Source organism: Chanos chanos, chromosome 10 (assembly GCF_902362185.1).
Source record: "Chanos chanos chromosome 10, fChaCha1.1, whole genome shotgun sequence".
NCBI classification, from domain to species: domain Eukaryota; kingdom Metazoa; phylum Chordata; class Actinopteri; order Gonorynchiformes; family Chanidae; genus Chanos; species Chanos chanos.
The window spans coordinates 37,040,716-37,054,896 of NC_044504.1; the positions used below are offsets into that span (position 1 = coordinate 37,040,716).

Consider the following 14,181-nt stretch of genomic DNA (forward strand, 5'->3'; position numbering starts at 1 on the left):
TGTTGTCAGAAAAGAATCCAGTAGTGCCTAGCCAAGAAACGTCATGCCAAACAGTTAAGTACATGACACAATTTATCAAGGGAACACAGAATGTCTTAGGAGAAATATGATGTATTGGGCTATTGTAAAATACGCCCAATTTCCGGATTTTATTTTGTAAAAAAAAAAAAAAAAGTTTGGCGGCCATATTGGATATTATTGTTGCGAGATTCACTCAGCCGAAAAACATGCTTGGGGAAACATAACATTTCACCCCGCTTCCTGTACTCATAGAACGTTCGTGAGTTATTGGGAACACTTTCTAGAATGCAAAATAAATTGTCTTTAGTTTACTGTCGTTAACTGCAAGTCGTTTACCAACAAATAAACACTATAATTTTGGGCAAGGCAGGTGCTGAGAGCTTCGTGTTAGTCGATGGTCTTGTCTTTCACATAGTATACAACCTAAAGCGTGCAGCATACTTGCAAAACTGTTGAATGTGTTTGAATAGGTTCATGCCTCTAAGTATTTTGCAATCACACATTTGTGCTTTTGATACTATGCTCCATGTGCATCAACACTAGCACTCAATAAGCCGTTAATTAATCGTTCACGAAATATATAAGGCACGTACTTTGGGTGGATAGAGCCAATATGAACCGCCTGTCTGCAGAAACGGTGCGCATTCTGTCCAGCTCTCAGGTGATAACATCAGTTACGAACGTAGTCAAAGAACTGATCGAGAATTCATTGGATGCTGGGTCTACAACTCTTGAGATTAAACTGGTAAATGTATTTGTAGAGCTTCATTCAAGCACTGTTTCTTGGACGCTTTGGCATAAATGCGTAACATTTCCCCCTCTGTTCAATTACAGCTGTGCCACATAAACTCACACTCAAAATAACATCAGGCTGTTGATTGTTTGCAAGCACGACAGACAACAGCAAACCTCTATGTATTGAGTGTCTTTTTCACACGCGCCGTTATTACTAAAATCAGACGTCACTTCACGGCCAACGTCTGATATTTGGAGAATAACGGCCAGTGGTGTTTTCTGTGGATTATAGGAAAATTACGGACTGGATCGTATTGAAGTAAGAGACAATGGCTCGGGAATAAAAACGGCTGACACTGCCGTGATGGCAGTGAAACATTACACCTCCAAAATCTCCTGCCATGATGACCTTCAATACGTAACGACGTACGGCTTCAGAGGAGAGGCCTTAGCTTCCATATGTGCTGTTTCAGAGGTTACAACCAATTCTTTTTTTTTTTTAAGTTTCTTATATTTTCTTGTCTCTTAGATACACATATCCTCTACTGTGTCTTGACTGCCTTATTTGTCCTTACAGGTAGTTGTCACAACTAAGACCGCTGATGATGACGTCAGCACTCAATATACACTTGATGTCAATGGGCAAATTGTCTCCAAGAGGCCATCACATCTTGGCCAAGGTAGTCCTTGCATCGGTCAGGAACTGAATGAAATTGAAAGATACAGCTCATTTGTATTGCTTATTTTTTGATGGTTGAAAGTTCTGGAAACTACTCACATAGTCAACACACTTCCTCAGGTACCACTGTTTGCGCACAAATGCTGTTCAAAAACCTTCCTGTGAGGAGACAGTATTACAGCAACACTAAGAAGTGTAAGGAGGAGCTAAAGAAGGTGCAGGACCTGGTTATGGCCTATGGCATCATTATTCCAGGCCTGAGAATAGTCCTCACTCACAACAAGGTACGGAGGAGGTTTATGTACTCTCTGAAACATTTGTTTTGTTTTGATTTGTTTTTTCATTTTTTCAACACGGTCAGCTATGATTTGCTTATATTTTGCAGCTCTCTTAGCTGTGGTGAAACATCTCAGTTTATCTCGATCTGAATGTGTATTTTATTTATTTATTTATTTATTTATTTAGCATGCAGTCAAACTTTTGGCCAGAGAGTGGCATCACACATCAACAAATAGCCGCCACGTGGCGTAACACACTGGCTCTGGGACTCTATCATTCCGCTCTGTTGTGCATCATGTATCTTTCTCTCTTTTTTTTTTTTTTTGTACCATCCGGCAGCGAATCACAACATGTTTTGAATAGTTTCCTAAATTTGACTCGCTGTGTCTTCTCCGCTCACCGTCGCTGTTGTTTGGAATGTCTGTGTATTATGGTAATGGTTCATTAAACATTTGCAACACTTTTAAGATGGGACGAATGTGTAAACATTTCTTGTTTGGTTTTAAGATCAAATCTCGTCAGGCAGACAATTGAGATGATATAAGACAAGCTGTCCGCGTGCCGAGAAATAGTTTAAATTCTGACAGCACCTTAGGAGAGGCGGAATTTTTCCATCATCAGTCATAACTTCCCTGGACAGTGGATGTTTAAGTCAGGCAGTTAGGCAGGCAGGCAGGCAGAGGACTTTCCCTCTGGTAGGCTGAGTCTCTGGGCAGTGGGTAGGGCAGTGTTGACCCCGCTGTGGCTTGCTGTGTGGCTAGATGCATTACCACTACATGGAGCCTAATGTCGTAGCCATTTCATCTCCTGACAGTACCAGTCTTGACTGATTACAGGGTGTATGTGTTCAGTATGTTACAGGGTGTATGTGTTCAGTATGTTAACGTCCACTGATGCTTAAGTCGTTTTTGTTTATCGGCATCTGTTATTGTGCTGCAGCTGAGACGCGTTCACTGGACTCCACCCAAAATCAGCGACACGGCCAAACAACTGAGCACTGCCTCCTCGCTCTTAGGGTTTTTTTTTTTTTTTTTTTTTTTTACCTTGACCCCCTGATGCAGACAGCAGCACGTTGGGCTCATTTAATAAAACATTAGAGGTCAGCCGTGGTTGTGGTGACTTAGGCTATCTGTCGTTAAATTAATTTCTGGAACATTAGGGGAGGGGCGCACACCCCCTTTCCGTGCCTTCAGCGCTCAGAGGCGTATCCCTTATCACAAACTTTGCACTAAGTCAGTCCTGCATTGGGTTTCATTGCCTCTCAAAGGGAGGGATCCCTTTACCCCCACCAAAATGTGGATTTCACGGCACAGATGTGGTACTGCTGGGTACTGCGTGCTTCGAGAAATCAAGACACATACGTGTTTTTTATAAAACTGGAAGTACGGACTTGGATGAAGAAAACAGAAAACATACATGCCTGTCTTCTTTCACACTCCTGTTATTGTTACAGTCTGGGTCCTATTTCAGACTGCAGCACAGTTATGCTATCAGCTGGATGTTTTGTTTTTTGTTTTTGTTTTCATAATGATTCAGGATTTTTTGTGTGTGTGTGTGTCTCAGTGATTACATTCTTGTGAGTTATGTTGAGTGCAGGTACAGTTATTTTGCTATAAAATGTGTGATAATAATACTTTTATCAGATAAGCCCTGAGGGAACAAGACAATATGTAAGCTCCAGAGAGGAATGAGCACAACTGTCGAAAGCACATAACTGTCTATCTTCACTTCCCCGTTTATTTTATTTTAAGCTTTTATTATTCTTTTTAGTTTTTAATTCTTCACTTTTTATTTGTTTATTGTTCAGAACTTTGGCTGACATATCTAATAGTTTAGATGGTATCCTTTTTTTGGGGGGGTCATTTGTTTGGTATCCAGATAGAATGATGCACAGGGCCTGAATGCTTATTGAACAGTTCTGATTGTTGACTGGTATCAGGTGCCAGGGATATAATCCCACAGGTGGTCTTATTTTAGAATGGGAGAAAATAACGCGACCCATTTTGCCGTGTTGTTTCAGGCTGTTGTGTGGCAGAAGGCCAGGGTGTCGGATCACCGCGCGGCTCTCATGGCTGTGCTCGGAGCATCCTGCGTGACCAACATGCTTCCTCTCCAGCATGGGCAGGAGCTCACACAGGTCAGTCCAATGGACATGAGCGTGTCTGGCGTGTTTGGCTCTCGCCGCGCCTCCGGGCTCCAGGGCTGCCGTATCCCGAGGCCTCGTGTGAAGCTTGACAACAGCAATGTTTGTATATGTTGTATCAACAGATGATCTTCTTTATGGAAGAATGCAAAGACGCAACGCACCCGTGCACCTTATTGAACCTCCTCCGAACGACGACTTCAAACGCCACCAATCGCGCGGTTCTCGACATTTTATCTTAGCACTTGCTCTGGTCTTTCACATCTGATTAAAACATTAGACAGGGATGAAGCCTGGATCTGGCTTAACACTACTGAAACCGTCTGTGCGTTAGCGACAGGTTGCTAAACTGGAGGGCTCCTGCACCAGTTTAATTTTAAGCAGCTCTCCCCTCTCAGGACTCTCTCTTGTTCTCCCTTCGTGTGCATTCCACAGCAATGACTTTGTGCATGAATGACTCAGCGCTCTGACTAGGTTGACCACTTGCATAAGCGCTCTAGCATTCTCACTCTTACTGGGCCCCAAAACAGCACCGAGGTTTGTTTTTGAGAATGGCGACAGAAACTCTTTAAGCTAAATTAAGTTAATTAGTTCACTGTTTTCCCTTTTTTTCTTCATTTTTCAAATGTACTCTGTAGGCTTCACAATAATGGGCCCCTGGGAACGGCTTTAGATAATAAAAAAAAAAAAACAACTCAGTGGATAAATAAATATTTACATAATTAACATAATTGAAACATAATAGGTGCATTTTAAGCAAATTGCTACACGCGATCTCTAGTAATTGAAAAAATGCAGAGCGACGTGTCTGCACTTTGGGATGGAAAACGATTGCGTCCCGTCTTCCGGACGCGGTTGGTCCAATGCAGGCTGTCCCGTGGGCAGTAGCCCTTTTGACCTAACGCAAGCGAAACGACACGCAGCGACGAATTAGAAAAGACCGCACGGATCGCAATGCGCGTGGCGATGGGGTTGTCAGAGGGACTCGGTTATGCTGGCTCTGAGCCACACCCTACAGCGCTGGCAGCACTTTTACTTCCCCAGGCCTGCATAGTCTGCGCAGAACATGCCAACGGGCACATGCCTCGCGGTGCGCTACACGCGTTCTTCGCACAACAATGGTAAAACGACGGAACGGACGCGATCGGGTTTCGAGCTTGGCCGCGAAGTCTGTCGTTGTCCATCAGCCAAATTTATGCCCTGTTCCTCCTCTCCGCGCCCGCGCCGTTTCTCCGTTTACCTCCCGCATGTGAAGGTGTGATGATTTTTTTTTTTCTCAGCGGAAAAAACTCCGCTCCGCTGACGGTATTCCAGCTTCTGTGAAGCGTAAATTTCTCCTCGCTCACGGCAGGTGTACCGCGCGTCTCTCGGCTAATCCTGCTCGATAAATGCAAAGGGCCCGTCTCTCCTGCCTTTTCTCTTTTCTGACTTGTGTTTTACGGTTCCACAAACCAGCTTCCACATTCTTAATAGTACATCTTTAGAGTGCCTGTGTCAGGACCGGGAACGTTAACTCCGTTTAATCATTTTGGACACGCGCGTGTCTCGGAGGTCAGCGGAGATGTCATCGTTAGTGATTCAAAGGAAGATTGAGGGCGTTTAAAAAGGTGTATTTTTAGTTTAAAATGTTGTGGTTGTCTCTTGGCTCGTTCAGACTGTTTTCGTTTCAGTTCATTTCACGTCATTTCGGTGCTTGTTTCGTTTGTACACAACATCGAAGTCCCCACACAGTGTCACGTCTGTGGGATATGTTTCACCGATCTCCAGGCCTTGTGAATGGGGATGGTCTGTGTTTCAGAGTTTGGCCTTAGTACAGTTTGGCAACTTACCATGCACACGCACACACGAGCTACAGTATAGGATAAATGTGTGTTGTTTGTGGCCAATAGTCTGTAAAGTTCTAATCCAGATAAGTATGCCTCCTAATTTCCGATACATTATTTGTAACTGATTCTAGGAATTAGTGAGCTCTAGGTCTAATTTATGATTTGGTAATTTATGCCTGGAGATTCGTGTCTGTTTGAGTAATCAGTCATTAGCTCGAGAGATACTCATCAGTCTGGAAAGGAGGCCAAGAGCAGAGCTGCCTCCTCTGTTCACTCCCACCCTGACTCATGGAGCAGACACGTGAAGCAGCCCGACGCAGGAGACGGCAGTGGAACATAGGTTGTTTCAGAAAGGTCAACAGGAAAAGATACTCTTGCTATCACATTTGCATATCAGTTTACAGTAGCACAGACCGAACATGTGATTTTGTTTTTAAAACATATTCGTGTCCCGACTAAAGAGAATCACTGTGTTTTTTTTTGTTTGTTTTGGTGAGATTCATACATTGATAAATACATTTCCTTATTCCTTTAAATGAAGTTTATCACTAACTCGTCTCCACACGAGTGAGAATCTTTAAATGTGTGTGTGTGTGTGTGTGTGTGTGTGTGTGCGTGAGCTGGTTAGAAAAGTGAAGTTGATGTTGAAAGATCGGTGTGCTCAGGGGAGATCGTTGGGTTTGACCGTTTTGAGGGAAATCTTTTAGTTAAAGAACACGACGCTGATTTTCCAATCACACGTACGTGCGGCTTTTGCCAGTCGCATGCCCGTTCGGGGCTTGGATACAACATTTTGTTCAGTCATGAATATGGTGACCTCCGCCATGGTAATTAAAATAAGTTATAATGGCACAACATACGTCACAGAAGTGGTAATTGGGATAATAATACCAGTAGTTATGACACTTGGTAGAGACTCAAATTCAGATGCCTGCCAACTGTTTTGCTTGTTAATGTGGGAAAGTTTGCTCAAGCATTTGGTACAAAGGAAAGCTTATCAAACTGTCGAGAGACTGTTTCACATTTTGGCACTTTGGTGGAGTTTCGCTCGATATTGCTAACAGATTTTTTTACATTTTTTTAATTCGCGTTTATTTTTTTGATTACAAATGTTTAGTGGGTCAGCAACGTCATAGTAAATGTGTTCGATGAAAAATGAATTGTTCACTGAGACACACGCAACGGGCCAGCAATGTGTAATTTTAATTTCGTTTTGGGAACATATTTAATCTTCTAATGATCTATGATTAGTTTGGACTTTGAAATATACTCCTTTTGTTGCTGCTGTTGTTGTTGTTGTTGTTGTTGTTGTTGTTGTTATTGCTGTTTTTAAATTTGCAGATTTCCATTGATGGATACTTCCCTAAACCCGGCTCAGATTTCAGTTCTATGAGCTGTAGTTCCCCTGATAAGACGTTTGTCTTCGTGAATAAACGACCCGTTCAGCACAGAGAGATTTTGAAGGTAATAACAGAACCTTCACGGTGTCAGAGATGTGTGTAAAACTTACTGACCAGTGATGTCATTCGTTCAGGGGACCATTCAGGATTTCCTGCTGCATTGATTTTCTTTCTCACTGTCTCATTCCTCGTGTTGCACTTTATCCCATGCTCTCTCTGAGGACCATGTCATTTTTCACAGATGATTTTGATATCATGTATGTACCGTGGACGACTGACAGAAAAATCAGTGGGGTTTTGTTTTGTTTTTTTTGTGGTTGACACTTTAGCTGGTGAGGCAGTACTATGCTAACGCAGCTCAGGCCAAAGATGGTGGCTCTACTCGCCGTTTTCCCATCTCAATGATGAACATCACCGTACCCTCCACAGCCGTGGACGTGAACCTCACTCCCGACAAAACACAAGTCATGCTGTTGAATAAGGTGATGACTACATACGACAACCATTAAATCAACCTCAACAGTTTACTTAGACTACTGAATCAGACTTGGACATCTGCTTAGACTTCCATAATAAACAATGATTTCTTTATCCAGGGAAGAACTGAATGTATATGTGTCCTTATTTTAATTTATTTATTCTAATCACCAGGATGACGTACTGTCAGAAGTGGAGAAAATGTTGACTTCGTTGTATGGGCCGATCGGGGATGACAACGTCACTTCTGGACCAGGTCCTTCTCTCTCTGGAGCTGAGCAGGATCAGTGCAAGTCCACCGCTTTGGTTGATGTCGCCCCAAATGACAGTACGAAACAGTCCAAACCTCTACCTCAGCCTACGTCAGATCACAGTGAACCAGCTCCACTTGGGAAACGAGTGGATCCCACCGCAATCCCCCTCGACCCAGTCGGCGAAACGTCCGCAAACCACAGCGCTAACATCAGCTCCTCCTCTTCCTCCGAAGACTGGATAATCAGTCAAAGCTCGGCCAGCTCGGACAGCGGGGGCTCCTCGCTGTTTGCCGAAGGCATTCTCTTGAACTCTACTGTCGACGAAGGTCAGGGCACGTCTAAGGACTCGGAGAAGCACCTGCGCTCAGACGGGGGGAGTGGGCTGACCGCGGAGAGTTGGAGCATGGGTAAAGCTTTCGCCGATCCCGCCACAGGTAATCGCTTGGAACCCGTGAGGCTCCATCTGCCCGGCGCTCCCAAAGGCAGCGGACCAATAAAACACAAGGATAAGAGCGGCTGCCAATCCAAGAAGCCCTCCAATATCTTTGTTGAGAAAATGCCCCAGCTGACCATCTACGACCTCATTAACAACCGCCCAGTGCGTCGCCCCCAGTCTGCCATGGCCCTGTTTGAGGAGGACGACAGGTGGGTTTTCTTTGAGGAGAACCCGGGAGCGAGTATCAATGATTTCAAGGCCGCTGTGAAAGAGAGATGGGAAAGCCTGAGGGAGGAAGACAGAAAGAAGTAAGTTTCCAGATTTTTACCCCGTGAAAGCATCAGTTTCCAGTTGTGATTCACTCGCTGGTTTACAAAAAAAAAAAAAAGAAAGAAGAAAAAAAAAAAGAGGAAAATAGACCTGCCACTTGCATGTCTAAAATGCAGTGTGGAAAATGTGTCTGGCTTGTTCATGTTGCTACCCAAAGGAAGAATTGTTGATTTGAGGTATGTCAGTGTTTTCCAGACAACTGCATTTGATTACTTGGTTTTGATGGTCAATATTTTCCACTGTAAAAGAAGTATTCTGTTTTCCAAAGAATGCTATGCATGTTTAGTACCAGATGACCTTAAACAAGTCGCACTGACAAAAGTGTTATTCACTCTACCCATGATTACAGTAGCAGTCAAAGTTTTGATCGGTTTACAGGGATTAGGTAAATTTCTTAAAAAAGAAAAGAAAAGAAAAGCCTCCTCTTGTTTCTGTTTGTATCGTGTGACACAGTGATGAGGTTGTGACCGACGCTGGAGATTGTCAGAACATCATTTGGGCCTTGGTTTTAACAGGCCAATAAAAAAATCATTAATGCTAATATGCTCTCATTTACGCAACCTGAAACTGAAAGGATAACCGTCATCATGGAATAAGATCATAATTCTTTCTTCTCAGAAAGCAGTCGCCCCAAATAAAATTGTGCAAATTACCGCGCACCAATCTTGTGCATTTGTAAGGATGGAAAATGTGCATCAGCGTTTCAAACAGTATTTATGGTAAGGTATGGAAAAGCGTATGGAAAAAGCTGTCTGTTTGGAATCCTGTAGTGAATTAAAGCAGTCTTAAACATGAAGTAAACCTGAACATACTCCGTGCTCGTCAGGCAGGCCACTTTTCATTGGCACGCCATTTCCAGGAATCACACTGACGTGAATTCGTTTAACGTGGGTCCAGGCGTTGCATTCGGACCTCCCGAGCCAAAGGATGAAAGATTATTCATGTGGATGCATGAGTGGGGTGCATGAGTTTTGTAGCTTTAGTGGAAACCCCTCCCCCCCAAAACCCCACTTGTTATAGTTTGCTTGCAATGGTCAGATACAGCAATAAAAAAAAAAAAAAAATGGCACACTTCCAGACACTGTATATGAACTTGGTTCTCTTCCAAAGTACCCACGCCGAGGGAGCCTTGCATTCCTGTTGCACAGTTTATGTGCTTTGATCCTCGTTATGAATTCCAGGCTTGCAATGCAAACACAGCTCCCCAAATGGCTTGGTGTCGACCAAGATCGGTCTCCGAGGGAGAGGGAAAGGAAAACCGAAGCCGAATGGATGGTTCCTTAATTTCCCCACGAGCCCTCTTTTCGCCGCTCCTAATCTCAGAGAGGCGATCGGCCCCGATCCTAACCCGGGTCCCTCACCCAAAGGAGCTTTATTTATTTGTTTGTTTGTTTGTTTGTTTGCTTGAAAGAGTCATTAAGGTGGAGTGCCATACTTACGGCCCAAAACTCCAGTAGTGGTTCACCACGGAGACAGACCCGTCAGCATCTGGGATGAAATGTGGTGACGTGAACAGCCGTGTCACTAAACAGTTCCATAAACTGAGCCACTTAACTTCAGGAATTTATAGTTTTTCATCACTTATTGAAAGTTTGAAAATCTTTAAACCTCTTATATTTGCCATATGTCCTGTTTACTGATCCCTTTAAGCTGAAAGTCTTGTACAGTAGCAGGTTACGGCTAAGACGGTATTTGGCAGGAGCGATGTGTAACTTCCAGTGGAAGGTCAGGACTGCATATTTTTACAGGCCTTGCTTTCCATTTGAATGATTCTCCCCACACCCCTCAAATCCCCATCTGGTCACAGGTAGCAGATGTTTTTTATCTAGCCAGTTTCTGCACATTTTCTACATTGTGATTTATTGCAGGTCCCTGTGAGCCACTTAGATTCACAAGAGGAAATTAAATCAAGGTTCCTTGTGTGAATTGCGGTTATTTAATTAGCCACAACTGCTGACCTCTTCACTAAACCTGTTTCCACCAAGCTTGCAGTAATTGGGTCTTCAGTAAGAGGCGCCGGTTTTGAAAAAGATAGAATTAATCTGCCAGCGGACACTACTGATAAAGTGGTGTGAGGCAAAAAGATCAAGCCACACATGTTAACTTATGACACGTCAAAATGTTTTCGCACACACAGAGTTGTGAAGAATGTTCGATCCACTAATGAATTGAGTTGATGTGGCAGATGTGTGTGTCTGTCTCTGTCTCGTTTATGGATCAGGGTGTTTTTGTAACGTGAGAGGTTTTTTCACTTCCCTCTTCATTGTCCATTTCACATTGTTTTTATTCAAGCTCAAGACTTTTGCTAGATTTCACTTTAAATTATATGAAGCGAACCAGTGTTCAGTTTACGTGTGAAGAGTGTGACTCTCACGCTGTGAAAGGGTTTTCATAGATTTACTGATAAAATACATAGATGATTAAAGATTTGTGAACTAAGTACATGTCCACATTTGTACTTTCGTTTTCATAATGCTGTAATCTGTTCTATACGTCACGGTCACACAAACTGTTACAAAAAAAAATCAGAAATGACTGTTGTTTAAATCCGGCCAAAATATGCAAATAGTAATAGCATCACCCTCGATTACACAAACTGGCTAAAACTGCTATAACTGCTTATGTCACTGCTTAATAGGTTTATAACACAGTTGTGTCCTCCTTACAATTCCCTTATGCATCCAAGAGTCTGTAATTACACAATAAAATCAGCAGTGTTAAATTAACTCATGCAGAGTTAAACCGTATCCAGTTCAACACTTTTAGGGTAAAAATAGGTTCAGTTTAACACTTAAAGAGTAAAAATGGATCCACCTTAAATTTGTTGTAGTTCATTTCAAACCGCTGATTTTACTGTGTAGTAGCCATTTCAATGCAGTAGCATATTCATTCTTTTAGACAATGACATTTACACGGGCAGCGGTTAATGCGCTCACACAGACGCTATCAGGATCCATATCACTGTGTGAAAGAGAGTTTGGGAAATTGTTGTTTTAGAGATTATTTTCGCAGGTTTGGTTTGTCTGAACAGCCTGGGCTTTCTCTGCCGTCACGTCGCAGGTACGAGGAGAAAGCCGAACAATCCTCCCATAAGTACGACCTCCAGACGAAGCGAGCGCTGGAGGGAGAGACCCGGGCGTGCGACGGCAGGACACAGCCCGACGTGGAATCGGCGGCGAAGAGCTCCCAGAGCCTTAAACGGAAGGCCCCCGAGCGTGACCAGGAGATGCCGGGCAAGGCCCCGAAGAAGAATTCGGCGAAACCCTCGTCGCCCCTCCCGTTCAGCGTCGCCGCCCTCAAACACAGGCTTAACCTCCTCTCGCAGCGGCGTGGCCCGGGCCCGCAGGGCCTCAGGCTTGTAAACCGTTTGACTTCTCACAGCGCCTGGGTCGTTTTATGTGGCAGAAAGCTCATGTTGTTAAATCCATTTCGGGTGGAGGAGGCCTTGCTGTTTAAAAGACTTCAGGAGAATAATATACTTCCAGCAGTGAGCCTACAGATCCCTATACAGTTAACAGATGGGTAACATATCATTTAATTTTTCACCTTACTGCACCGTTTTTTGGGGTTTTTTTCCCTTTTCTTTAGTTTTGGTTCAGTTATGCACTTCAGTATTTGAGAGTTCTCTGTTAGAGTGTAAGAAATCTAACTGGAGTTTACATTGCAGATGAACTCCTGTTTAAATATGCCCAGACCTGACTGTTGTTATCTGAATTTTCTCTTGTAGTGATCTTGGAGGTTCAGAGTACATGGATGTCCTGTTAAACATGCAGAAGGCCAGCCCAGGTCTGAATGGTGAAATCCAGTTTACTGATTCTAGGCTTGTTGCAAATGGATTTCACATCAGGCTCCTTCCAGGTATGCAAACAACTAGGTGTGTGTGTGTGCGTGTGTGTGTGTGCGTGCATGTGTGTGTGTGTGTGTGTGCACATGTGTGCGTGCATATGTGTGTGTGTGCGCACATGCGTGTGTGTGTGTGTGTGTGTGTGTGTGTGTGTGCGCGCGCATGTGTGTGTGTGTGTGTGTGCGCATGCATGCGTGTGTGTGTGTGTGTGTGCGTGCATATGTGTGTGTGTGTGTGCATGCGTGTGTGTGTGTGTGCATGCATGTGTGTGTGTGTGCGCGCGTGTGTGTGCGTGTGTGTGTGTGTGCGTGCATATGTGTGTGTGTGTGTGTGCATGCGTGTGTGTGCGTGCGTGTGTGTGCGTGTGTGCCCTCAATGACTTTTTAGTTCCATCTGCTAATGAGCAATGAGTAATTTTCTATGGAGAGCAACGTTTGCTCTAAGGCTTTTGGAATGTGACCTGGGGGATTTTAGATCTGTTTAACCTCCAACTTTACCTCCATTCCTCTTCCTCAGTGAAACCTTGTCTCAGTTTTGATTAAAATAGATTAAAACTATATATTTTTTTGTTTTTGGTTTTGTTTTGTTTTTTGTACACTTGCCAGAAGGTAACCCGTACTCATCATTTCCATCAGACATTCAGCTATGATGAGGTTTGATAAGTTCTTGCACTTTGTGTACCAAAGCAAACAACACAATTACCAGCACATACAAACCTGTATTTTTGCCTCTACTGAACAGTGATAGTGGTTACAGTATCACTGTTAAATGTAGGGCAACCAACAATAACGAAAATAAACCAGATCATGACCAGAGTATAGCAGCGTATGTTTGTCTTTCTGTTTGGTAGTGATGTACCCAGTCGTACTGGCAAAATTCATCATCGCGATATTAATATCGTCTGTTTCACCCTGTCTATCAGAGTTATAAATTATGTAAGTTTTCCTCTTCTTCTTCTTCTTCTTGTTTCTCTCTCACATATTGTTCTTGCTGTTTTTCCCCCTCCCGCCGTTGACGTAGTTTTTTCTAGGCGAGGACATAAAGTCCTGAGTGTAGGAAAAAGTCGAGATGATCTCTCTGATCATGTGTAATTCTACCCTGTACGGTACGTTTTTCACTGTTCCGATTTCCCTCGATAGTCTGTGGCTTTATTATTTCTTGGTTCATGCTGCTTAAAGGTCTCTGGGATTGTCCGATTTGATTTAACAAAGGTTGGACCCATTAATGCCATAGTTCACAAATAATTTAGAAATGTCAATCATAGCGGCTTGAAAACAGGATTATGGTCAATTATTTCTGGCAGAGTGGCTGTGTCAGTATTGGATTAGCAAAAAAAAATGAAAAAATGTCCAGGTTTTTTTTTCTTTTTTCTTTTTTAAATGTTCCCATGTTCCCATCGTATTCCTGTCATATGACAGGGGTATGTCTTAACGACGGGGGTTTCCGCGACATTACACGCAAAGGGTAATTGTTACGCGCGGATCAAGTTGGCGAAAGCGTTTCGTAGATAGACTGAAACTGAGATATAGCAGACTTCAGATACTACGGTAGTCTCTGTTTTGGTAGCTGTCATTTATAAATGGGGAGGGATTCGTTTTTTTGGGTTTTTTTTTTTAAAAGGGGGGGAGTGGGGTTACTGTTCCATCTCAGTTGTAGTTTGAGACTCTTGCACAACCCCCTGCCACTGTGAGAATTCTGTGATCTTATCATTTCTGTGCTGTTATGAACTGTGTCATGACATATTTGGTAATTGCACT

The 14,181-nt window shown here is 43.3% G+C and overlaps 1 protein-coding gene across 1 annotated transcript in view; it reads left to right on the forward strand.

The window, feature by feature from the left end:
* The first annotated feature begins 634 nt into the window (after nt 1-634).
* Nucleotides 635-14,181, forward strand: part of pms1 (PMS1 homolog 1, mismatch repair system component) — a 15,126-nt gene continuing 1,579 nt past the window's right edge. Inside the window, exons 1-10 of the mRNA XM_030787631.1 lie at nt 635-766; nt 1,049-1,231; nt 1,334-1,436; nt 1,556-1,719; nt 3,735-3,851; nt 7,025-7,147; nt 7,413-7,565; nt 7,735-8,558; nt 11,641-12,102; nt 12,308-12,438. Of these exons, the coding sequence (XP_030643491.1) occupies nt 635-766; nt 1,049-1,231; nt 1,334-1,436; nt 1,556-1,719; nt 3,735-3,851; nt 7,025-7,147; nt 7,413-7,565; nt 7,735-8,558; nt 11,641-12,102; nt 12,308-12,438 (2,392 nt within the window). The remainder of the gene's footprint in view (nt 767-1,048; nt 1,232-1,333; nt 1,437-1,555; nt 1,720-3,734; nt 3,852-7,024; nt 7,148-7,412; nt 7,566-7,734; nt 8,559-11,640; nt 12,103-12,307; nt 12,439-14,181) is intronic.